This window comes from Emys orbicularis, chromosome 17 (assembly GCF_028017835.1).
Source record: "Emys orbicularis isolate rEmyOrb1 chromosome 17, rEmyOrb1.hap1, whole genome shotgun sequence".
NCBI lineage: Eukaryota > Metazoa > Chordata > Testudines > Emydidae > Emys > Emys orbicularis.
In genome coordinates, this window is record NC_088699.1 from 23,532,769 (window position 1) to 23,559,521 (window position 26,753).

The 26,753-nt window shown below is 50.3% G+C and overlaps 1 protein-coding gene across 6 annotated transcripts in view; it reads left to right on the forward strand.

Annotated features, from left to right (window-relative positions):
• Window positions 1-18,726, forward strand: part of CWF19L1 (CWF19 like cell cycle control factor 1) — a 53,717-nt gene extending 34,991 nt beyond the window's left edge. For 4 of the 6 annotated variants that reach the window (XM_065418145.1, XM_065418150.1, XM_065418146.1 and 1 more), the window contains 5 exons: window positions 9,480-9,559; window positions 11,760-11,969; window positions 12,617-12,736; window positions 17,046-17,143; window positions 18,422-18,726. In XM_065418145.1, the coding sequence (XP_065274217.1) occupies window positions 9,480-9,559; window positions 11,760-11,969; window positions 12,617-12,736; window positions 17,046-17,143; window positions 18,422-18,566 (653 nt within the window). In that variant the 3' untranslated portion in view covers window positions 18,567-18,726. Of the gene's footprint in view, window positions 1-9,479; window positions 9,560-11,759; window positions 11,970-12,616; window positions 12,737-17,045; window positions 17,148-18,421 lie in introns of all 6 variants that reach the window. The other 2 variants (XM_065418147.1, XM_065418149.1) reach the window with 2 other exon arrangements.
• Window positions 18,727-26,753: the final 8,027 nt, after the last annotated feature.

Here is a 26,753-nt window from a genome sequence, read left to right on the forward strand (position 1 = left end):
CCGCCCAGAGTGGGGCTGATTTACCTCAGGCCTGTCACCACCAGAGGGGGAAGTGCTAAGTCTGGCGAGATGAAGGAGGTGTCTTGCCGTAGCATGCATTCTACAAGATACATTTCCACCTCGGTTGTGTTTGTTAAAGATGTCCCTGTGACATACTGTACCTCAAAGTACCACACTGTAACCCCCATATTCAGCATTCGTATATGGTTGTGATATTTCATTCAAAACATGCTATGTAAGATCTCATAGGAAGGTTATGACCTGCTGAAAACCATTGTTCTGTCAAAATATGTATCTCATTAGTGTGTATAAAGTTATGAGATTTTGCTGTATGGCTGTCATTGAACTATGGTGTAAGCTTGGGAGTTGTCCATTGCTAGTTCTCCAGTGACAACGAAGGAGGTGACCAACACCCAGGCAGGTGTTAAATGACCATTAATCAGCAGCGGAGTTGTAAACAAGGGATGTACAGTTCTGTAAGAGAGTTGCGCAAGCATCACACAATAGGAGGATTACTCAACTCTGTAACTCAGCAAGGCCCACCAGGGCATGTCTGGGCTAGTATTGTCCAGGCACCTGGACTGAGAGTATAAAATAAGGGATGGTGGCATCGTGCTTGTACCTTTCTCCTCCCCCACCTACGCTGCAAGCAACAAGAATGCTGGGAAGGCAAAGACCTAAACTGAGGAGACTGGTCCCAAGCTTAAAGGGAAAGCCTGTGTATTAAAGACTGTCACCTACCTGCAACCAGGGCCAGATTTCCAGTTAGGCACAGTAGGCACATACCTAAGGGCGCTGGCATTCTAGGACCGCTTAAAAGTTAAACGTGGGTTAAAAGTTTCATTTTTATGGAAAACACGATGGCCAGCTGTAGGCAGGGGGGGCGTGAAGATGCTATGCTTAGGAGCGCATAAGGTGTCAATATGGTCCTGCCTGCACCATGCAGTGGGGTGAGAAAAACTGCTTAATCCAAATATTGCTTAGTCTAATAAGGGTTAGGATTTAGACTGCATGCTTGCCTTTTGTTTTCTTTGGTACCTTTTGTGCCTACCACTTAAAATCACTTAAAATCTATCTTTCTGTAGTTGTTAACTTATTTTAATGTTTTATCCTTACCAGTGAGTTTGTCTAAAGTATTTGGGAAATCTGCTCATCTTACAAAGAATTATAGAATCATAAAATATCAGGGTTGGAAGGAACCTCAGGAGGTCATCTAGTCCAACCCCCTGCTCCAAGCAGGACCAATCTCCAACTAAATCATCCCAGCCAGGGCTTTGTCAAGCCGGGCCTTAAAAACCTCTAAGGAAGGAGATTCCACCACCTCCCTAGGTAACCCATTCCAGTGCTTCACCACCCTCCTAGTGAAAAAGTTTTTCCTAATATCCAAACTAAACCTCCCCCACTGCAACTTGAGACCATTACTCCTTGTTCTGTCAAGGTACATGTCCACTTTCCTTTGATGAAGTGGTGAACTAATTAAAAAACTTGCATTGCTCAAGAAAGGATTTGGAGTGGTGCAAGATGGTATATTCCTGGGGTGCAAGGCTGGGGCCTTGGGAGATTTGCTGGTGCCTTTCTCTGTGTGATTCATGAGTGGCTCTGGGAGCATTCATGCAATTTAGCTGGGTGTGGGGCTCCACATGCCGTTGTGTTGAGCGATGACAGCACCTGGAGGGGTTTGCTGCTTGTCACTCGCAAAAACATTGGGAGAGACAGCCCTGGCTTGAGAGTTAAGGGGCACAGTGGTACCCCGATTCCAGGTTGTACCCCGGGGATCCCATCACAGTCCCCATCTCTGAAATCTCCAGGGCAGCAGCGTGGGCCTCTGCCCATACTTTCAGAGAACACTATGCAATTACCCAAGACTCAGACTCTGATACCATCTTCAGCTCCACTGCGTTATCAGTAATAGGCTCCACTCGGAAGCCCCAGCTGTCCATAGGGCATGCTGCTGTGGAGTCACCTACAGTGGAGCACCCATAGGGACACTACAGTAACTCCTTGCTTAACGTTGTAGTTATGTTCCTGAAAAATGCTACTTTAAGCAAAATGATGTTAGGGGAAATTGGATTCACTTAAGAATTAATGTAAATAGGGGGGGTTAGGTTCCAGGGAAAAATTTTTCGCCAGACAAAAGGCTACACGGACACGGACACAGACACAGTATAAGTTTTAAACAAACTATTTCCAAAGTGCCGGGAGAGTGTGTGTGTGTGAGAGAGATAGACGCCGTGTGTGTGTGTGTGAGAGAGAGAGCGAGAGACTCTCTCACACACACTGTGTGGGTGTGTGACACACGCCTTGCCCTTTTAAGTACGCTGACTCCACTCTAAGTACACTGCCTTTTTAAGTGCTGTAGATCAGCAAGTTGAGACAGCAGCTGCTGCCAGCAAGCTCCCTCCATCCTGAGCCCTGTGGAGATGGAGTACAAGAGCGGGGGTGGAGGGGGAAGGGAACCCCTCTCTCCCCCTCCCCCCATCCCCTGCACAGCAGGCAGGAGGCTCCTGGGAGCAGCTCCCAGGCAGAGGGCAGGAGCAGCACACGGCAATGGGGGGAGGGACACCTGAACTGCCGATTGGTAGCCTGCTGGGCGGCTGCAGCACAGGGAACTTAGGGGAGCTGATGGGGAGCTGCCAGCCCACCCTGGTTCCAAGCCTCCACCAGCCAGCTCCAAAAGGCCACTCCATCCTCCAGATCATTAATAAAGATATTAAACAAAACCGGCCCCAGGACCGACCCTTGGGGCACTCCGCTTGAAACCGGCTGCCAACTAGACATGGAGCCATTGATCACTACCCGCTGAGCCCGACGATCTAGCCAGCTTTCTATCCACCTTACAGTCCATTCATCCAGCCCATACTTCTTTAACTTGCCGGCAAGAATACTGTGGGAGACCGTATCAAAAGCTTTGCTAAAGTCAAGGAATAACACATCCACTGCTTTCCCCTCATTCACAGAGCCAGTTATCTCATCATAGAAGGCAATTAGGTTAGTCAGGCACGACTTCCCCTTGGTGAATCCATGCTGACTGTTCCTGATCACTTTCCTCTCCTCTAAGTGTTTCATAATTGATTCCTTGAGGATCTGCTCCATGATTTTTCCAGGGACTGAGGTGAGGCTGACTGGCCTGTAGTTCCCCGGATCCTCCTCCTTCCCTTTTTTAAAGATGGGCACTACATTAGCCTTTTTCCAGTCATCCGGGACCTCCCCCGATCGCCATGAGTTTTCAAAAATAATGGCTAATGGCTCTGCAATCTCGTCCGCCAACTCCTTTAGCACCCTCGGATGCAGCGCATCCGGCCCCATGGACTTGTGCACGTCCAGTTTTTCTAAATAGTCCCGAACCACTTCTTTCTCCACAGAGCTGGTCACCTTCTCCCCATATTGTGCTGCCCAGTGCAGCAGTCTGGGAGCTGACCTTGTTTGTGAAGACAGAGGCAAAAAAATCATTGAGTACATTAGCTTTTTCCACATCCTCAGTCACTAGGTTGCCTCCCTCATTCAGTAAGGGTCCCACACTTTCCTTGACTTTCTTCTTGTTGCTAACATACCTGAAGAAACCCTTCTTGTTACTCTTAACATCTCTTGCTAGCTGCAACTCCAAGTGTGATTTGGCCTTCCTAATTTCACTCCTGCATGCCTGAGCAATATTTTTATACTCCTCCCTGGTCATTTGTCCAATCTTCTTACTTCTTGTAAGCTTCTTTTTTGCGTTTAAGATCAGCAAGGATTTCACTGTTTAGCCAAGCTGGTCGCCTGCCATATTTACTATTCTTTCTACACATCGGGATGGTTTGTTCCTGCAACCGCAATAAGGATTCTTTAAAATACAGCCAGCTCTCCTGGACCCCTTTGCCCTTCATGTTATTCTCCCAGGGGATCCTGCCCATCTGTTCCCTGAGGGAGTCAAAGTCTGCTTTTCTGAAGTCCAGGGTCCGTATTCTGCTGCTCTCCTTTCTCCCTTGTGTCAGGATCCTGAACTCGACCATCTCATGGTCACTGCCTCCCAGGTTCCCATCCACTTTTGCTTCCCCATCTAATTCTTCCCTGTTTGTGAGCAGCAGGTCGAGAAAAGCTCTGCCCCTAGTTGGTTCCTCCAGCACTTGCACCAGGAAATTGTCCCTTACACTTTCCAAAAACTTCCTGGATTGTCTGTGCACCGCTGTATTGCTCTCCCAGCAGATATCAGGGTGATTAAAGTCTCCCATGAGAACCAGGGCCTGCGATCTAGCAACTTCTGCTAGTTGCCAGACGAAAGCCTCGTCCACCTCATCCCCCTGGTCTGGTGGTCTATAGCAGACTCCGACCACGACATCACCCTTGTTGCTCACACTTCTCAACTTTATCCAGAGACACTCAGGTTTTTCTGCAGTTTCATACCGGAGCTCTGAGCAGTCATACTCCTCTCTTACATACAACGCAACTCCCCCACCTTTTCTGCCCTGCCTGTCCTTCCTGAACAGTTTATATCCATCCATGATAGTACTCCAGTCATGTGAGTTATCCCACCAAGTCTCTGTTATTCCAATCGCATCATAGTTCCCTGACTGTGCCAGGACTTCCAGTTCTCCCTGCTTGTTTCCCAGGCTTCTTGCATTTGTGTATAGGCACTTAAGATAACTCATCGATCGTCCCTCTTTCTCAGTATGAGACAGGAGTCCTCCCCTCTTGCGCTCTCCTGCTTGTGCTTCCTCCCAGGATCCCATTTCCCCACTTACCTCAGGGCTTTGGTCTCCTTCTCCCAGTGAACCTAGTTTAAAGCCTTTTGCGTAGAGACTGTCCGGTTTGGCCAATGTATATGGCAGAGGGGCATTGCTGGGACATGATGGTGAGCCCATGCACATCTTCCAACGTGATGTATGCCATCATGTGCCAGCAATGCTGATGATAGCTCATCTCAATTGATTGGCCTCTTACAATTGGTATGCGTACTTCCACCTTTTCATGTTCTCTGTATGTATAAATATCTTCTTTCTGTGTGTTCCATTCTATGCATCCGATGAAGTGGGCTGTAGCCCCCGAAAGCTTATGCTCAAATAAATTTGTTAGTCTCGAAGGTGCCACAAGTACTCCTGTTCTTTTTGCGGATACAGACTAACACGGCTGCTACTCTGATTCTGCTTTTTAGTTAAGTTGTGGTAACATCTGAATGCCCCAGTCAAGAACGGAACCCCATTATGTTTTGCACTTCGCAAATACAAAGGAAGAAATGGTCCCTTGCTCCCAAGGAGGTTACAATCTAAGTAAGACAATCAAAGGGTATAACATACTAAGCAATTGGTCAGCGTTGATGGGAAACTGTTAGTATCACTTAAAAATAAGTATGAAGGCTGGTGTGGTGTGAGGCTAAATGGCCTTACATATGGGCTCTGTAGGCTCACTAGTATTAACCTCCACTTCTTCGAGTTACTGCACACGGGGATCCCACTTGCTTATGTCTGTGTGCCCTAGCACAGGAGTTCTGAACATTTTCACCAACAGTGTCCCGCAGGGGTTGCGGCTGTGCCTTGCATCCCCTCTCACCCCTCCCCTGCCCCTCCACACCCAAGGGTACAAAGGGTACAGTGACCCCAACTGCCACACAGTTCCTTCAAGCTGCCTTTAGGTAGTGAGTCAGAACAACATAGTGTCCCTTTGTACTATTCTTGCTATGTAGTTAGTAGTTTGTTATAGTTCGTTATTAGTTGTTACTGTTTTATTTAGTTTGTTAGCAGTAAGCCAGCAAACGAAAAGGGCGGGGGAAGGGGAATCTTCTTATGGCACAGATTAGGTCACAAGGTTTTAAGTCCTGCCCCCCCTGTGGGTGGGTTATTCATCTCACTGACACCCATGACAGATGCCTTTACTGTCCCTGGATAAATGTGCCACATGCAGGTCTTCCAAGAAGCATGCACAAAAGGACAGGCAATCCAGACTGAAGCTTTTCCTCATGGAAAAATCCAGGAAAGCGATGTTGGGCTCTGAACACAGACCAGCCACAGAAGCGTCTTCCTTTCTGAATCATCCCTCCAATTCTCCTCTCACCCGAGATATGACACCAAACACTTGAGCAAGTAAGCAGCCGAGGTGGGGGAAGGAGCAGGACTGGAATCCTTAGGACTGCACTGCAGCAAGGAGCCAGTGCAGAAGTCTTCCACCTCCACAAGAAGAACTGAAGGGAAGAGGAGTTGAAAGGGCATCTGTCTTTTCTCTCTTTGGCACTGGCTGCATCAGCACTGTTCCTCCTGGCATAGGAGCGCTCAGGATGGTTCTCTGCAGGGCTTCCTTTGTTGGCACCAGTAGCTTCAATCCAGTCCCACTCTGCACCAGTGGTTTCAGCTGCTCAGAGATCTTCAGTTTGGGAAGAGGCATCTGCAACATCCTCAATCCAGATGTCTTTTACAAATAATTTTGCAGTTCCAAGTAATTCTTTTGTGTCTTCAGCAGACCCTAGGTCACTCCAGAACCTGAGTCACCAATCCTGGAGGTTTCCCTGGTTCAAGTGCCAGAAAAGAAGCCATATAGATGGAGGGAAAACAATGAGAAGGATCTTCTTACTAGATTTGTGGACGCTTATTCTCATTATGCTCTTTGGTTTCCTCTAAATTGTCCGAATGTCCCTTTCCCATATGGACCACAACTTGGCCATATTGGCCCACGTGGCTCTGATATCCATAATTTCAGGGACAAGTATTGCCACAATATGAGAGATCTGAACCCTCTCCAATTTATCAATATCTTCCTTGAATTGTGGGCCTCAGAACTGGACACAGGATTTCAGCAGTGCCAAATAAAGAGGTAAAATAACTTCTCTGCTCCTACTTGAGATTCCCCAGATTGTGCATCCCAAGAGTGCTTTTGGCCACATCATCACAGTGGGAGCTCATCTGATGATCCGCCATGATCCCCAAGTCATTTTCATAGTCATTGCTTGAAAGGATAAAGTCCCCATCCTGTAAGGATGGCCTCCATTCTTTGTTCCTAGATGTATATCTTTACATTTAGCTGGATTAAAAGGCACATTATTTCCTTGTGCCCCGTTTACCAAACAGTCTGGATCGCTCTGAATCAGTGACCTGTCCTCTTCATTGTTTACCAATCCTCCAAATTTTGTGTCATCTTCAAAATTTATCAGTGATGATTTTATGTTTTCTTGCAGGTCACTGATAAAATGTTAAAAACTGTAGGGCCAAAAACCTATCCCTGCGGGACCTTGTTGAAAATCAAATGCACTCGATGACTATTCCCCATTTATGGTTACATTTTTGAGACCTGATCAGTTAGCCAGTTTTTAATCCATTTAATGTGTGCCATATTAATTTTATATCATTTTAGTTTTTTAACCAAAATGTTGTGCAGTATCAAGTGAATCGCCTTAGAGAAGTCAAAGTATATTACATCAACACTATTACCTTTAGCAACCAAATGTATAATGTCATAAACAAAGATACCAAGTTAATTTCACAGGATCTATTTTCCATAAACCCATATTGATTTGCATTAATTACATTACCCTCCTTAAATCTTTATTAATTGAGCCCTGTATTGGCTGCTCCATTATCTTTCCCAGGATTCTTGTCAAACGGACAGGCCTATAATAGACTCATAGACTCATAGACTCATAGACTTTAAGGTCAGAAGGGACCAATATGGTCATCTAGTCTGACCTCCCGCATGATGCAGGCCACAAAAGCTGACTCACCCACAACAGAATCTTCCAGCCTGCGACCCCTGCCCTATGCTGCGGAGGAAGGCGAAAAACCTCCAGGGCCTCTGCCAATCTACCCTGGAGGAAAATTCCTTCCCGACCCCAAATATGGCGATCAGCAGAACCCCGAGCATACAGGCAAGATTCTACAGCCGGACTCTCATTTTACCCGCTATGGCCCGTTAATGCCTATTTGACTAAAATCACATTATCCCATCAAACCATAATGACCCGGGTCATCCTATTACACTCTTTAAAAATTACATGTTGGTTTTCTTCCAGTCTTCTGGAAGTACCCCAGTGCATCCAAGACATTGAAAATCAACATTAACAGTCCAGCGAGCCCTTCAGTCAGCTCTTTTAAAACTCTTGGATGGAAGTGATCTGGACCTGCTGACTGAAAAAATGTGTGATTTTAGGAGCGTCTGTTTAACAGACTCCAGAAATACTAGTGGAATGCAGTGTTATGATCACATATAATGGGACTATATCACATGTGTTCTCTAAATACATAACAGAAATATTTACTGAACACTTCTGCTTTTCTGTATTATTATTGGTAACTCTACCATTTCCAAATAGCAATGGACCAGTGCCATTGTCAGGAGGATTCTTTTTGTTCCTAATATATGTAAAAAAACCTCCTTACTGTCCTTAACTCTTCTGGCCATACATTTCTCCTTGTGTCAGTTGGCTTTCCTTTTTAATTTTCTACAATTGCTAACTTCTGATTTATATTCATGATTATAAATTTCCCTTTCTTCCATTTGTTACCTACTATTTTTTAATTTTTATAGCTGCCTTCACTTCTCCTTTAAACCAGGTATTTTTTTAACCAGTGCGGGTTTCCTCATTTGTGGAATTGTGGCTTTTGGAGCATCTAGGAAGGTGTTCTTAAATGATTCCAAATTATCATTCACATTTTTCTGATGAAATTCTTCCTCCCAACTTATCGGGCTCATAATTGTTTTTAACTTTGTGAAGTTGGCTCCATTAAAGCATCAAGTACACCTCTACACCGATAGAACACTGTCCTCGGGAGCCAAAAAATCTTACCGCGTTATAGGTGAAACCGCGTTATATCGAACTTGCTTTGATCCGCCGGAATGTGCAGCCCCGCCCCCCCGGAGCGCTGCTTTACCGCGTTTTATCAGAATTCGAGTTATATTGGGTCGCGTTATATCGGGGTAGAGGTGTGTGTGTGTGTGTGTGTGTATCTATATATATATTTATTTATTTATTTATTCCTGGTCTGGACTCTATTCTGCTTGCACTTTATAAATGATCAAGTCATCTTCACACAATGTGCAGTCAGCCTCTGGCACTCCTTGCCATGGGATTTTATGAAGGCCAAAAGTATAACTGAGTTTAAAAAAAAGGATTGGGTATGCTCCTCATCAATGGCTTTTAGCCAAAACAGTCGGGACACAACCCATGTTCTGAGTGACCTTAAACCTTCACCTGCCAGAAGCTGGGACCGGACAATAAGATGAATCATTTGAAATTGTCCTGTTTTGTTCATTCCATCTGAAGCATCTGGTTGTGACCACTGTTAGAAGACCAGATACTACGCTAGACCATTGGTATGACCCAGTATGGCTGTTCTTATGTTCTTAAAGAGACGGGGCACCAGAAAACATCGCCCTGGCCTTCCACCCAGTTCTTACACCAAAAATAAGTACATTTACAGTAACATCCATATGCTAACCTTTGAGTGCTTAGCTGTGATCCTGTTATCACTGTGAAAAGAATGTTTATGGTAACAAGTTTTTTTTTTCCCATCCTAATAAAGATCAGCCAACTGGCCCCTGCTGGTTCTGTCTTTCCAGCCCTGAAGTTGAGAAACATTTGGTTGTTAGTATCGGCACACACGTGAGTACTTCTTGGCACATTCTTCTCACAGAAAAGTGCAGTGTTGTACTGATGCTTATGATTTAAAGCCACTTTCTTTTTAACACTTGACTTTAAACTGCAATTAAAAATATCCTAAACTATACAGAAAAGGGTTGTCTGGCAGCTACAGGTCACAGAAACCTCTGATTATCCTCTCACAAACCTCAAAGGAAACCTGACACTGTCCAGTTTCACCGCTGTTCAACACAAGAGGCGCCACAGCCCACTTTGACTATGTATCAACCACAAACGATGTCCTGGGTGTGAGCATGTAATTCTGTGATTCCAACTTAAATCATGTACCTAAGTAGGTAAAAGATCTCCCAGCAGGACAGTTTATTCTACTCTGCAGTTAGATCACTTTTCTTATCTTTGTTTATGCTCGGGGAACCACGGCAAGGCCAGATCTGCACTAGAAAGATTTGCCAGTATAGTAATGTCAGTCAGGGTGATTTTTCTTTAATGACATTTCTATACCTGCCAAAGCCCTAGTATAAATGCAGTTATATTGGCAAAAAAGGGCTTCTACCAGTATGGTTTATTCTGTGAGATAAACCAGTGTAGCTGTATGGACAACATCACGTCTTTTGTCTTTTTTGCTAGTATAAGGCATGACTGCATTAGGAGGGTTTGCCATTTTATTTGTGTCACAAATCCACAGAATCAGTGCTACACCCCAGCTTTCGAATAGTCTCTTGGCAGAATCCCTTCAGCGTGCCAGAGTCCCAAAGGGGTCTCGCTCTTCCTTCAGGGTAGGCTACGTGGCCTCACTGCCTCCTGAGACTGAACCTCCCGCTTCACCCCATGAGCTCTGCTTGCCAAGTCCAGCTGAGAGAGACTCTTGGGTAGAGACTTGTACACTCTTCAGGGACTCATGCACTTCCCACAGTATTTGCAGTGACGCTCAAGCAGCATTTTCAAAACAGTCGGCTGTATTATAGCACTGGAATTCCGTAGGTTAGCATAGAGCCATTAACATTAAAGCAGAGTCCATGCCAGTCAACCCAGAGCAATTCACTAGCCAAGCTGTAGGGAACTCCCATTTTCAGGCTCTGTGTCTCTGACTTCCTTCCTTAGTCAGTTCCCAGGTGCAAGAGCTCCAGGTGTTTGCCAGAGCCATGTTTATTCCCCCACCTCATTCTCCTCCCTTTGGGTCATTGATTGCTAGATGTCAATATCCTGGTGACTGGATTTCCATTGTCTTCTCAGATTTTCCGCTGATACAGGTTGGCCTTGGCCAATCTTTTTAATGACCCGTTCAGTCTGCTCAGACAGCTAGCCTACACACCCACACACTTATGTCTCTTAGTCTGCCCTGAGAGCAAACTTCATCCGTTTCCCACCCGCTCCTTCCCCCACCATGGATAGCTGAGCAAAGTATGAGGGAAACTGCATCACACAGAGGCGTCACAAAAATATTACAAAAAATTCCCTGTTTGTCACAAGCTACATTAACAAACCTTTTCTAGTGCAGACCTGGTCTAAGACTGTCCTGAGATGGAAACCTACTTCAGCAGTGGAACCTACTGGCTCTCAGCAAAATTCCAGCTCAAATCATGAGAATCAAACGCATTTCTTAATGATTAAACCTTCTTGTTTATAAGGCTTTGGTGATCTTTTTCCCTGAATAACTTTCTATCTAGTTGGAGACCATTATGTCTTGTGTAAGAATACCTAAGCCCTGATTCCGTGACCACCTCTAGCTTAAACAGTGTTGATAGCTGGCTATTCCACTTTGCCTAAAGCTGCTGCTGCTGTGGAATATAAACCAAAATTTGAGCTGATTATGAACTATTATAGGATCAAATTCATTCATTCTTTATTTTAAACCCAACCATAAATTCCCAAGTGGATTTTCTTTCAAGCTGCGTCCTATCCAGAAATCCCATTTATTGCCACCCTGACTGAAGCCCATCTCAGCTGCCTCCTTGCAGGTGGCACTTTGCCCTGCCTCCAAATTAATTGTTTGCAGTGCCATACCCTTTTTTAAGTCATCTGATAATTGACAGCCTGCTACAAAATCTCCTTGAAATAGAGCCTGGGGTATTCTGTCGATTTTGTCTTTTGAATCTTGCAGCTGTGAGCCGGGTTAGCCATGGGGGAATAATCATGGCAAGGTCTGAGTTGGTTTGCTGTGAATGGTTGCTTATGTATTTTCTGACCTCTTGTTCTGTTCTAGTGCTATCTTGCCCTTGCCAAGGGTGGCTTATCAAATGATCATGTCCTGATTTTACCTATTGGGCATTACCAGTCAGTGGTTGAACTTTCTTCAGAGGCGATGGAAGAAATAGACAAGTACAAATCTGCCCTGAAGAAGTTTTTCAGAAGCAAAGGAAAAAGATACGTGTTGTTTGAAAGAAATTACAGGAGTCAGCACCTACAGCTGCAGGTAGGGTTATAACACACCAGTGGAAGAACACAACCTAAGCTGCTTTGAAAGGGAACCGCTCACGTTTCAACCTAAGTACAGGCAAACTCCCTTCTCTGTTTTTCCTCCTTGGCATCCCAAATTGTAGATAATCTTGCAACCAGCAGATGGGAAGAAGGACAAAGGCAAAACCCCTGTGACCACTTAAATGGCCACTTGAACAGGTTTAATTTTTCCTGTTACAGCAAGTGCAGAGAGCTGAGTTTACTGAAGGCCAGTGTCAATAGACTGGAACATTTATTATCTTCAACTGATAAAGACCAGAAGGGCTTCATGTAAGCCGGTAGGCTCTCCTCCTGCTTTGGTTTTAGCAGCTCTCGTTGGCATGTGCAGTGGGTTACTGTTCAAGGTACTGAGCTAGGCAGGAAAGCTTACAAGTGTGTGCTATAACATGTACAAATCTTTAGCCGGTGTCTGAAAACAGTGATGCTCAGTGACCAGTTTTTGCTGCATGGATTATGGAAGGTGCATTGCGTGGTTTTCTACCTGGTGGATCTGGGACAGTTTCCGAGTGGCCTCAATCTACCACAAAGGGTATTGGAGGACAGTCATGAAAACGTTTCAAGAACTTTTAGTTTGTGTCTTTTTCTTGTGTCCACCATCTCCAGGTGATTCCTGTACCACTCAACTGCTGTGCTACTGAAGACATTAAAGAGTCCTTTATTTTACAAGCACAAGAACAGGAGATTGAATTATTAGAAATCCCAGAGCACTCGGATATCAAGCAAGTATGAAACAAGACTTTCACCTCTCATTTACGTATCCGTTCTGGTTTGGCGTTTCATCCAGCAGTAGCCTCACATGACCAGATGAAGCAGTCGGGGTTGTGATATACTGTGGGCCTGAGTTTTGAGGCGCTGAGCACTTCCCTGTCGAGGTGAAAACCGTGTGAGTTGCAGGTGCTCTGCATCTCCAGCATTAAACCCTGTATCAATAATTGCTGTAGGCTGACTGTCTGGGGTGGCCTTTAATCAGACATTGCTAATCTGACCTCCTGTTCCTTTTCTTTGAATAAAACCTCGGAGGTTCCCATAGGTCGGTGCAGTTTTCTCAGCAGTTTTCTGCATCATTGAACTTATTAAAAAAAACCCAACCCTTTATGTTTTGTAGATTAGTCATCTCTCTGTTATAGTGGCGGTAAATAAAGCCCAGAAGCCAGAAATGTCTGAAGTGAGGGGACATAAGAAATAAGTCTCCATCTGGCAAGCCAGTCATGTGCGCATGGCTGGCCGAATTCACTGCTGACAAGAGCAGGTGCAGCTCCATTTGCTTCAGTGGAATATAGTGCCAGTTTATGCCGAGTGACTGGCTCTTGGTGCACCTGCCTGGGCAGAGTTTAGAGCGCACTTGCTCTTCTTGCTGGATCAATGAGTAATAGCTAGCAGCAGTCTAGCTTGCTGTGTCCTTTGGTCCCATTACTCCTTGAAAAACACATTTGCAGCCAAAGTAGGAACAAGCCAAAAATTAGGTCCCGACTTTTTCTTTTAACTCTGACACACTGAGGTTCACTTCAAGCAAAGCTGAGGCTTTCCTCAGGCTGGCTCAGAGAAAGCTTCTGTTAGGAAATGGGAACAAAACTACTTAACCTTGTAAAGCAGCTAGATGCCATGAATAAAACCAGGTCACTTTCCACAAGGAGTATTACGAGTAATCCGCACTGATTAGGTCTCAACTGGAGTATTGTGTCCAGTGCTGGCTGCCACATTTCATACCAGTCATCAGCATGAGGTGAACGTCTCCTAATTTGGGTCCTGCAGAACCCCAAACACAACACGTGCTTTAAAAACCTCAGCATCCTCCAAATGCTTTTCACTGTGCACTAATGGTGAGCTTGTTGAGGGGGTTTCAGAGCAGAGGGAATGAATTTCTAAGTTGAGGCTCCCTGTCCTACCATCAGTATCTTCTCTGGTAAACCAGAGAGGCTGCACTCTGAGCACTTCCATTGATCTTGTGCCACGCAAGGGGAGAGGCATCACAAGCAGGCAAGCTCCAGGCCATGTAGGGCTTCATAAGTCAGAATATGTACTGAACCTCCACCCGCAAGCTAATGGGCCGAGCTAGTGCAGGTCACAGAGTATTAGCGTTAGGAGCTACTGGCAGGATACCCGATTTATTTTTCAGCAGCTTTAGTTTCCAAATGGAATTATGGCACTGTAGTCCCATGTTGCCCTAGTGTAATCTTAACGAGTGGGGTCCTGCGGGGATCAGTTCTGGGTCCAGTTCTGTTCAGTATCTTCATCAAAGTTTTAGATAATGGCACAGAGAGTGCACTTATAAAGTTTGTGGATGATACCAAGCTGGGAGGGATTGCAAGTGCTTTGGAAGGTAGGATTATAATTCAAAATGATCTGGACAAACTGGAGAAATGGTCTGAAGTAAATAGGATGAAATTCAATAAGGACAAATGCAAAGTACTCCCCTTAGGAAGGAACAATCCGTTGCACACATACACAATGGGAAATGACTGCCTAGGAAGGAGTACTGTGGAAAGGGATCTGGGGGCTATAGTGGACCACAATCTAAATATGAGTCAACAGTATAACACTGTTGCAAAAACTTCCGCTCTACTCCGCACTGATTAGGTCTCAACTGGAGTATTGTGTCCAGTGCTGGCTGCCATATTTCAGGAAAGATGTGGAGAAATTGGAGAAAGTCCAGAGAAGAGCAACAAAAATGATTAAAGGTCTAGAAAACATGACCTATGAGGGAAGATTGAAAAAATTGAGTATGTTTAGTCTAGAGAAGAGAAAACTGAGAGGGGACAACAGTTTTCAAGTACATAAAAGGTTGTTACAAGGAGGAGGGAGAAAAATTGTTTTTCTTAACCTCTGAGGACAGGACAAGAAGCAATGGGCTTAAATTGCAGCCAGGTAGGTTTAGGTTGGACATTAGGAAAAACTTCCTAACTGTCAGAGTGGTTAAGCACTGGAATAAACTGCCTAGGGAGGTTGTGGAATCTCCATCATTGGAGATTTTAAAGAAAAGGTTAGACAAACCCCTGTCAGGGATGGGCTAGATAATACTTAGTTCTGCCATGAGGGCAGGGGACTGGACTAGATGACCTCTTGAGGTCTCTTCCAGTGCTATAATTCTATGAATCTTGAAATGATGAAGGCCTGCATGACAGAAATCACCCAAATTGGGGTTTGACATACATGTATAGTATGCTAGCTGCCTGTCTCACTGTGTGTGTGCAGAAAGTGGGGGTGTTCATGCAAAGTATTCATGTGATGTACTGCAAAACAGGCCCAATGAGTTGGTAACAGGTTTCAGACATGCACAGTTTTCCCTTCAGTGTTTTATAAATTCATCATCTTCATCCTCATCATCAAATGCGCATAGTGTACTGAGAACCATTGCTCCAGCCAGAGTGACAATGGATGATGGCATCGTACCAGACATCATAGAGTGACGTTCCCAGATCCGGCTCAATCCTGCAAATCTATGAATCTCTAGGCAGCCCCGCAGGCAATGCCAGGTAGGGTCAAGGGTGACACCCTTTGCACATCAGTCTGAGAGCACAGTGAGCTGGGTGTTTTTGTCCTTCCTAGTGACATGGCTGAAGAGCACGCAGTGCCCCTCTTTGAATGTAGTGAGCAATTGGAGGAAGGCCAAATCACTGCAGGATTATGCCATTTCACACAAAGTCAAACTGTTTTATGCTCAGGATTTGGCAATGACAGTGCACGTGGAATGCTTCTAGCCACTCCAGTCTGCTTGAAGGAGGGTCCAGGTTTCTGACCCATATAGCAGTGTAGGCAGTGCACAGATCTGATAGCTCCTGAACTTTGTCTTAGCGCAGAGACGTTTTTGCATCCATAGGCAAGACATGGACTTCATGCAGGAGACAGTGAGACCTATTCTTCCGAAGATGACCGGTTCGCTGCGACCATTTGAACTCATCAGCGCTCTCCAGAGTGCTCATCTCCACCTGCACCAGGGGTTCTGGTGACCCAACTTCAAGGTTCTGGACTTGGTGCGGGTTCATTGTGGAAACTTTGAAGGGCAGGGCTAAAAATCTTTGGCTTCTCCACAAACAAGACAGTGTCATAGGCATACTCTTTATCGGTGAACACCTCTTGACCAACCTTGATTCTGACGTGTGGAGCCACAAAGTCCTTGTGTCCAGTTGATAGCTTGCCAGGATAGTGCTGTGGTGAGAATACAAACCTTGCTGCACACCTGAGGTTGTACAGAAATGTTGAAAGCTGTGAACGTAGGTCCAAATTGGCCTAAGCAAACTCCATTTTGTCTTGTATTACTACCTTTGCTGCTGCTAGTCAGGTGTGTGGTAGCCTAAGGAAAAAGAGCACATGCTACTATTGTAGTATATGTATTCCATCAATCTGGGCGCACACAAACTAGACTTGTGTCACAGATCAACAGAGATGTTTAAAGTTAAACCAAATATCACAGATTTTCAATCAAAAGCTTCAGTTAAGTCTCTTCTTGCATGGGCTGATGGCTGGCAAAGATTGTTGCTCCCAGTGTGTTTTGTAGGACTTCTAATTTCCGGCCTAGTCGCTAACTCCCCGGGTTGTGGCATGAGTTAACAAAAGCGAAGAAAAAAAGCAGCTATGCTTCTGCCCTTTAACATTTTTTCTACAATAACAAGTTGAGTTAACCTAGAACTTCATTTGCTGGCTTTTGTTGGTCGATTTCACAATGTTAGCCGCACAGAAACGTAACGTCTGTATCGGTGTGACCTTGTGTGCACAGTGTATCCCAGCAGTAGAAGACACTTCACCCCACGCTGGCGAAGATATGCTGGTTCTCCCCCCTCTCTGCCAGCTGGCAGTTGCGACAAAATCACTTATGTTACCAGCAGTTTCTAGGTTTTCTGTTTTTTTATGGGGAATTTATATCTGAACATTTTACACCATGTGTATTTAAAAATCAGCTGCTCTGCTCACTTTCTGCGAATGATCAATAGTCACATTATTGTACTTTTCAGACTTGGCTCAGGGAATCCAGGTTTTCCCACTGTGTGAAATGCTAATTAATGTTTCAGCATCACCTTTATTCCCCCTCTTCTAGATTGCACAGCCGGGGACACCTTATTTTTACGTTGAACTGGATACTGGAGAGAAGCTTTTTCACCGAATTAAGAAAAAATTTCCCTTGCAGTTTGGAAGGTTTGTTTTTCCTCCTATTTAACTTCATCCTGTTTAGTATAATAAAATATACACTTGATACATCCCACCAAAGATGCTGTCCTACAGCAGCTGAGAGGGGAGCTGAGGGTACTTAGGCTAATGACCTAGAAAGGTGAGGAATTACTACCATCTTCAAATTAATTAATTAATTTATTTATTGAAATAACACTAAACTCCTTAAAAACTCATTTCATCTGTAGATCTCAGTCACTTACAAAAGAGGAATGAGTATTTAAAGCTGGGGAAAGTGAGAGACAGAGATGTGAAGTCATTTGTGTACGGCCATGCAGCAGCCTGGTGGCAGAATAAAGAATAGAATGTGCTTTAACCAGATGGCCCACCATTCCTTCTCTTCTCTGTTTGAGGAATGAGGTCTGGAGTTTCATACTGGTTTGTAAAGATCCCATGTGTCTCCAGTTAGTTATGTGCTACTAGCTCCATAGCTAGTGTGGCCAAATTCCTAGCCACCTTCAGATCATAAATCATAGTGCTTCGAATGAAGAAGTTAATGTAGTGATGCAAAATCATGTCTGTGTGACATCCCTTATAAAGTCATTCTCTGTGGTTTACATTTCATTTTCCATAGTAAAATGCCTTTTTAAAACATGAAAGATGGGTGGTGCATCTGAGTAGCAGCTTACTGAAGTTTTTGGCTAGGAATTCTGTCTGTTTATAAGTAGGCTTGGTAAAATTTGATTTAAATTTTTTATAATGACAGGCATCAATGTTTATTTTTAAACATTTTAAATGGATTTAAATTTTTAGTTTCAGGAAATTATGGGGTGAGGGTTCAGACAGTTGTTTAAGACAGTAGATATAAATTCAAAAAGTACTTTAAAACTGTTACAACACAAATTGTCAACATCACATGTCAAAATATACAAAGTAAATATCCTGAAATAAAACTAAAGCAGCATTTTTCTTTCTTTTCTTATCTGTAATTTTTGATGATAACTGATGGAAATATTTCTTCGTAGCTTTGGGTGTGATTGGTGAAATTGACATTTACCAATAAAAATCAAATCCTACCAAGGCTATTTATGAGTGTGACTTAGTAGATCTACTCCCCTTGAATTCAATGGGAGTTTTCCTACTGTATTCAACATGAACTGAGCTTGTGCTTTGATATAACATAGCCTCGGTGACAGCAGAGTTTATATGCCAAATCTGTTACCTCATTATTTCAAGTAATCTATTTGCAATTTAAAATAGTCTGGCCATTGACTAGGGGGTTGCTGTGTTTTGATTTGCTGGCAGGGAAGTGTTGGCGAGCGAAGCCATTCTGAATGTTCCAGGGCGAGCGGACTGGCAACAGTGTACAGCCAGCCGGGATGAGGCAGAGGCCACTGCCAAGGCCTTCCGGGAAGACTTCCAGCCTTTTGATTTTTCTGAGCTGCAGTAATGCTACGGACCCTGCGGACGCTTCTTCCTGCCTCGTCAGCGCCGCTGCCCTTGTCCTGGGCTGGGCACGCAGCCGAACTCAATCCATGCTGGGGCAAGGTGCCGGCAGGGCAGGGCGCATGCACCTTTTACACCTGCAATAAACTTTCTACTTTTCTGTGTCACTGATTTAGTGCTTTGCAAGGGAGAGCCTGGACTGAGGGAGGTGGGGCCCAGTGAGGGGCGAGGACTGGTCTGAATGGGGGCAGCTCCACCTGGAAGCAGTAAGCATGGAGGAGGCAGGGTTGTGGGTTCCAGAACACGCTGCACCCCTGCGGGAGGGGGAGAGCGAGTTGTTTCCCCCAACCAGCCCTGCCTTGAGGCTCGTGGGAAGAGATGTGAACGAGGTCATGTGTGTCGTGGGGGTTGCTGCAGGTCCCAGCATGGCGTGGAGCGACCGCAGTGGGCATGGCGCTGCAGGGACAGACCAGGGGCAGCCGTGACTCCTGCCGATGCGGGAGCAGCTGGGAACGTTTGTCTGTACAAGCACCAGGTCTAGGAGTGCTCAGGCCCCAATAACTGCCCACGGCTAAGCTCCGCTGCCAACCGACCCTCTGAGTAACCCCCCAAACCTCGCTATACCTACTCCCAGCTGACCCTTCGGCCCTCTGCCCCACCTCTGGGTAACCCCCCAAACCTCGCTATACCCACTCCCAACTGATCCCCGGGCAGTCGTCCCCCCCCGGGTAACCCCCAAACATCGCTATACCCACTCCCAACTGACCCTTGGGCAGTCCCCCCCTGGGTAACCCCCCAAATCTTGCTATACCCACTCCCATCTGACCCCTGGGCAGTCTGCCCCACCTCTGGGTAACCCCCCAAACCTAGCTATACCCACTCCCATCTGACCCCTGGGCAGTCTGCCCCACCTCTGGGTAACACCCCAAACCTAGCTATACCCACTCCCAACTGATACCTGGGCAGTCTCCCCCCCCCCTCTGGGTAACCCCCCAAACCTCGCTATACCTACTCCCAACTGATCCCTGGGCAGTCTCCCCCCCCCCCTCTGAGTAACCCCCCAAACCTCGCTATACCTACTCCCAGCTGACCCTTCGGCCCTCTGCCCCACCTCTGGGTAACACCCCCAACCTCGCTGTACCCACTCCCAACTGACCCCTGGGAAGTCCCCCCCCCCCCGGGTAACCCCCCAAACCTCGCTATACCCACTCCCAACTGATCCCTGGGCAGTCGTCCCCCCCCCGGGTAACCCCCCAAACCTCGCTATACCCACTCCCAACTGACCCTTGGGCAGTCCCCCCCTGGGTAACCCCCAAACCTTGCTATACCCACTCCCATCTGACCCCTGGGCAGTCTGCCCCACCTCTGGGTAACCACCCAAACCTAGCTATACCCACTCCCAACTGATCCCTGGGCAGTCTCCCCCCCCCCTCTGAGTAACCCCCCAAACCTCGCTATACCTACTCCCAGCTGACCCTTCGGCCCTCTGCCCCATCTCTGGGTACCCCCCCAAACCTCGCTGTACCCACTCCCAACTGATCCCTGGGCAGTCGTGTCCCCCCCCGGGTAACCCCCCAAACCTCGCTATACCCACTCCCAACTGACCCCTGGGCCGTCTGCCCCATCTCTGGGTAACCCCCCAAACCTCGCTGTACCCACTCCCAACTGATCCCTGGGCAGTCTCGCCCCCCCCCCCCCGGTAACTCCCCAAACCTCGCTATACCCACTCCCAACTGACCCCTGGGCCGTCTGCCCCATCTCTGGGTAAACCCCAAACCTCGCTGTACCCACTCCCAATTGATCCCTGGGCAGTCTCTCCCCCCCCCCCCCCGGTAACTCCCCAAACCTCGCTATACCCACTCCCAACCGACCCCTGGGCCGTCTGCCCCATCTCTGGGTAACCCCCAAACCTCGCTGTACCCACTCCCAATTGATCCCTGGGCAGTCTCTCCCCCCCCCCCGGTAACTCCCCAAACCTAGCTATACCTACTCCCAACTGACCCTTGGGAAGTCCCCCCCCCCCGGGTAACCCCCCAAACCTAGCTATACCCACTCCCAACTGATCCCTGGGCAGTCTCCCCACCTCCCAGGTAACCCCCCAAACCTCGCTATACCCACTCCAAACTGACCCCTGGGCAGTCCCCCCCCCGGGTAACCCCCCAAACCTTGCTATACCCACTCCCATCTGACCCCTGGGCAGTCTCCCCGCCTCGGGTAACCCCCCAAACCTTGCTGTACCCACTCCCAACTGATCCCTGGGCAGTGTCCCCCCCGCCCCCCGGTAACCCTCCAAACCTCGCTATACCCACTCCCAACTGACCCCTGGGCCGTCTGCCCCATCTCTGGGTAACCCCCCAAACCTAGCTATACCCACTCCCAACTGATCCCTGGGCAGTCTCCCCCCCCCCTCTGGGTAACCCCCCAAACCTCGCTATACCTACTCCCAACTGATCCCTGGGCAGTCTCCCCCCCCCCTCTGAGTAACCCCCCAAACCTCGCTATACCTACTCCCAGCTGACCCTTCGGCCCTCTGCCCCATCTCTGGGTACCCCCCCAAACCTCGCTGTACCCACTCCCAACTGATCCCTGGGCAGTCGTCCCCCCCCCGGGTAACCCCCCAAACCTAGCTATACCCACTCCCAACTGATCCCTGGGCAGTCTCCCCACCTCCCAGGTAACCCCCCAAACCTCGCTATACCCACTCCCAACTGACCCCTGGGCAGTCCCCCCCCCGGGTAACCCCCCAAACCTAGCTATACCCACTCCCATCTGACCCCTGGGCAGTCTCCCCGCCTCGGGTAACCCCCCAAACCTTGCTGTACCCACTCCCAACTGATCCCTGGGCAGTGTCCCCCCCGCCCCCCGGTAACCCTCCAAACCTCGCTATACCCACTCCCAACTGACCCCTGGGCCGTCTGCCCCATCTCTGGGTAACCCCCCAAACCTAGCTATACCCACTCCCAACTGATCCCTGGGCAGTCTCCCCCCCCCCCTCTGGGTAACCCCCCAAACCTCGCTATACCTACTCCCAACTGATCCCTGGGCAGTCTCCCCCCCCCTCTGAGTAACCCCCCAAACCTCGCTATACCTACTCCCAGCTGACCCTTCGGCCCTCTGCCCCATCTCTGGGTACCCCCCCCAAACCTCGCTGTACCCACTCCCAACTGATCCCTGGGCAGTCGTCCCCCCCCCGGGTAACCCCCCAAACCTCGCTATACCCACTCCCAACTGACCCCTGGGCCGTCTGCCCCATCTCTGGGTAACCCCCCAAACCTCGCTGTACCCACTCCCAACTGATCCCTGGGCAGTGTCCCCCCCGCCCCCCGGTAACCCTCCAAACCTCGCTATACCCACTCCCAACTGACCCCTGGGCCGTCTGCCCCATCTCTGGGTAACCCCCCAAACCTAGCTATACCCACTCCCAACTGATCCCTGGGCAGTCTCCCCCCCCCTCTGGGTAACCCCCCAAACCTCGCTATACCTACTCCCAACTGATCCCTGGGCAGTCTCCCCCCCCCCTCTGAGTAACCCCCCAAACCTCGCTATACCTACTCCCAGCTGACCCTTCGGCCCTCTGCCCCATCTCTGGGTACCCCCCCAAACCTCGCTGTACCCACTCCCAACTGATCCCTGGGCAGTCGTCCCCCCCCCGGGTAACCCCCCAAACCTAGCTATACCCACTCCCAACTGATCCCTGGGCAGTCTCCCCACCTCCCAGGTAACCCCCCAAACCTCGCTATACCCACTCCCAACTGACCCCTGGGCAGTCCCCCCCCCGGGTAACCCCCCAAACCTAGCTATACCCACTCCCATCTGACCCCTGGGCAGTCTCCCCGCCTCGGGTAACCCCCCAAACCTTGCTGTACCCACTCCCAACTGATCCCTGGGCAGTGTCCCCCCCGCCCCCCGGTAACCCTCCAAACCTCGCTATACCCACTCCCAACTGACCCCTGGGCCGTCTGCCCCATCTCTGGGTAACCCCCCAAACCTAGCTATACCCACTCCCAACTGATCCCTGGGCAGTCTCCCCCCCCCCCTCTGGGTAACCCCCCAAACCTCGCTATACCTACTCCCAACTGATCCCTGGGCAGTCTCCCCCCCCCTCTGAGTAACCCCCCAAACCTCGCTATACCTACTCCCAGCTGACCCTTCGGCCCTCTGCCCCATCTCTGGGTACCCCCCCCAAACCTCGCTGTACCCACTCCCAACTGATCCCTGGGCAGTCCCCCCCCCCCGGGTAACCCCCCAAACCTCGCTATACCCACTCCCAACTGACCCCTGGGCCGTCTGCCCCATCTCTGGGTAACCCCCCAAACCTCGCTGTACCCACTCCCAACTGATCCCTGGGCAGTCTCCCCCCACCCCCCCGCCGGTAACTCCCCAAACCCCGCTATACCCACTCCCAACTGACCCCTGGGAAGTCCCCCACCCCCGGGTAATCCCCCAAACCTAGCTATACCCACTCCCAACTGATCCCTGGGCAGTCTCCCCACCCCCGGGTAATCCCCCAAACCTAGCTATACCCACTCCCAACTGACCCCTGGGCAGCCCCCCCCCCGGGTAACCCCCCAAACCTTGCTATACCCACTCCCATCTGACCCCTGGGCAGTCTCCCCCCCTCGGGTAACCCCCCAAACCTTGCTGTACCCACTCCCAACTGATCCCTGGGCAGTGTCTCCCCCCCCCCCCCGGTAACCCTCCAAACCTCGCTATACCCACTCCCAACTGATCCCTGGGCAGTCTCCCCCCACCTCTGGGTAACCCCCCAAACCTCGCTATACCCACTCCCAACTGATCCCTGGGCAGTATCCCCCCCTCGGGTAACCCCCCCAAACCTTGCTGTACCCACTCCCAACTGACCCCTGGGCCGTCTGCCCCATCTCTGGGTAACCCCCAAACCTCGCTGTACCCACTCCCAACTGATCCCTGGGCAGTCTCCCCTTCCCCCCCCCCCCCGGTAACTCCCCAAACTTCGCTATACCCACTCCCAACTGACCCCTGGGAAGTCCCCCCCCCCGGGTAACCCCCCAAACCTCGCTATACCAACTCCCAACTGATCCCTGGGCAGTCTCCCCACCCCCCAGGTAACCCCCCAAACCTCGCTATACCCACTCCCAACTGACCCCTGGGAAGTCCCCCCCCCCGGGTAACCCCCCAAACCTCGCTATACCAACTCCCAACTGACCCCTGGGCAGTCCCCCCCCCCCCCCCGGGTAACCCCCCAAACCTCGCTATACCCACTCCCAACTGATCCCTGGGCAGTCCCCCCCCCCGGGTAACCCCCCAAACCTCGCTGTACCCACTCCCAACTGATCCCTGGGCAGTCTCCCCACCCCCCAGGTAACCCCCCAAACCTCGCTGTACCCACTCCCAACTGATCCCTGGGCAGTGTCTCCCCCCCCCCCCGCCCCCCGGTAACCGCCCAAACCTCGCTATACCCACTCCCAACTGACCCCTGGGCCATCTGCCCCACCTCTGGGTAACCCCCCAAACCTCGCTGTACCCAGTCCCAACTGATCTCTGGGCAGTCTTCCCCCCTCTGAGTAACCCCCCAAACCTCGCTATACCTACTCCCAGCTGACCCTTCGGCCCTCTGCCCCATCTCTGGGTAACCCCCAAACCTTGCTGTACCCACTCCCAACTGATCCCTGGGCAGTCTCCCCCCCCCCCGGTAACTCCCCAAACCTCGCTATACCCACTCCCAACTGACCCCTGGGAAGTCCCCCACCCCCGGGTAACCCCCCAAACCTAGCTATACCCACTCCCAACTGATCCCTGGGCAGTCTCCCCACCCCCCAGGTAACCCCCCAAACCTCGCTATACCCACTCCCAACTGACCCCTGGGCAGTCCCCCCCCCCGGGTAACCCCCCAAACCTTGCTATACCCACTCCCATCTGACCCCTGGGCAGTCTCCCCCCATCGGGTAACCCCCCAAACCTTGCTGTACCCACTCCCAACTGATCCCTGGGCAGTGTCCCCCCCCGCCGCCCCCGGTAACCCTCCAAACCTCGCTATACCCACTCCCAACTGACCCCTGGGCCGTCTGCCCCATCTCTGGGTAACCCCCCAAACCTAGCTATACCCACTCCCAACTGATCCCTGGGCAGTCTCCCCCCCCCTTTGGGTAACCCCCCAAACCTCGCTATACCCACTCCCAACTGACCCCTGGGCCGTCTGCCCCATCTCTGGGTAACCCCCAAACCTCTCTGTACCCACTCCCAACTGATCCCTGGGCAGTCTCCCCTCCCCCCCCCCCGGTAACTCCCCAAACCTCGCTATACCCACTCCCAACTGACCCCTGGGAAGTCCCCCCCCGGGTAACCCCCCAAACCTCGCTATACCAACTCCCAACTGACCCCTGGGCAGTCCCCCCCCAGGTAACCCCCCCAAACCTCGCTATACCCACTCCCAACTGATCCCTGGGCAGTCTCCCCACCCCCCAGGTAACCCCCCAAACCTCGCTATACCCACTCCCAACTGACCCCTGGGCAGTCCCCCCCCCGGGTAACCCCCCAAACCTTGCTATACCTACTCCCATCTGACCCCTGGGCAGTCTCCCCCCCTCGGGTAACCCTCCAAACCTCGCTATACCCACTCCCAACTGACCCCTGGGCCGTCTGCCCCATCTCTGGGTTACCCCCCAAACCTAGCTATACCCACTCCCAACTGATCCCTGGGCAGTCTCCCCACCCCCCAGGTAACCCCCCAAACCTCGCTATACCCACTCCCAACTGACCCCTGGGCAGTCCCCCCCCCCGGGTAACCCCCCCAAACCTTGCTGTACCCACTCCCAACTGATCCCTGGGCAGTCTCCCCCCCCCCCCCGGTAACCCTCCAAACCTCGCTATACCCACTCCCAACTGACCCCCTGGGCTGTCTGCCCCATCTCTGGGTAACCCCCCAAACCTCGCTATACCCACTCCCAACTGACCCCTGGGCCGTCTGCTCCATCTCTGGGTAACCCCCCAAACCTAGCTATACCCACTCCCAACTGATCCCTGGGCAGTCTCCCCCCCCCTCTGGGTAACCCCCCTAACCTCGCTATACCCACTCCCAACTGATCCCTGGGCAGTCTCCCCCCCTCGGGTAACCCCCCAAACCTAGCTATTCCCACTCCCAACTGATCCCTGGGCAGTCTCCCCACCCCCCAGGTAACCCCCCAAACCTCGCTATACCAACTCCCAACTGACCCCTGGGCAGTCCCCCCCCCCCGGGTAACCCCCCAAACCTAGCTATACCCACTCCCAACTGACCCCTGGGCCATCTGCCCCACCTCTGGGTAACCCCCCAAACCTAGCTATACCCACTCCCAACTGACCCCTGGGTAGTCCCCCCCCGGGTAACCCCCCCAAACCTTGCTGTACCCACTCCCAACTGATCCCTGGGCCGTCTGCCCCATCTCTGGGTAACCCCCCAAACCTAGCTATACCCACTCCCAACTGATCCCTGGGCAGTCTCCCCCCCCCCTCTGGGTAACCCCCCAAACCTCGCTATACCCACTCCCAACTGACCCCTGGGCCGTCTGCCCCATCTCTGGGTAACCCCCCAAACCTAGCTATACCCACTCCCAACTGATCCCTGGGCAGTCTCCCCCCCTCGGGTAATTCCCCAAACCTAGCTATTCCCACTCCCAACTGATCCCTGGGCAGTCTCCCCACCCCCCAGGTAACCCCCCAAACCTCGCTATACCAACTCCCAACTGACCCCTGGGCAGTCCCCTCCCCCGGGTAACCCCCCAAACCTAGCTATACCCACTCCCAACTGACCCCTGGGCCATCTGCCCCACCTCTGGGTAACCCCCCAAACCTAGCTATACCCACTCCCAACTGATCCCTGTGCAGTCTCCCCCCCCCCCGGGTAACCCCCCAAACCTCGCTATACCCACTCCCAACTGATCCCTGGGCAGTCTCCCCACCCCCCAGGGAACCCCCCAAACCTCACTGTACCCACTCCCAACTGATCCCTGGGCAGTCTCCCCCTCTGGGTAACCCCCCAAACCTCGTTGTACCCACTCCCAACTGATCCCTGGGCAGTGTCTCCCCCCCCGGTAACCGCCCAAACCTCGCTATACCCACTCCCAACTGACCCCTGGGCCATCTGCCCCACCTCTGGGTAACCCCCCAAACCTCGCTGTACCCAGTCCCAACTGATCCCTGGGCAGTCTCCCCCACCCCGGGTAACCCCCCAAAC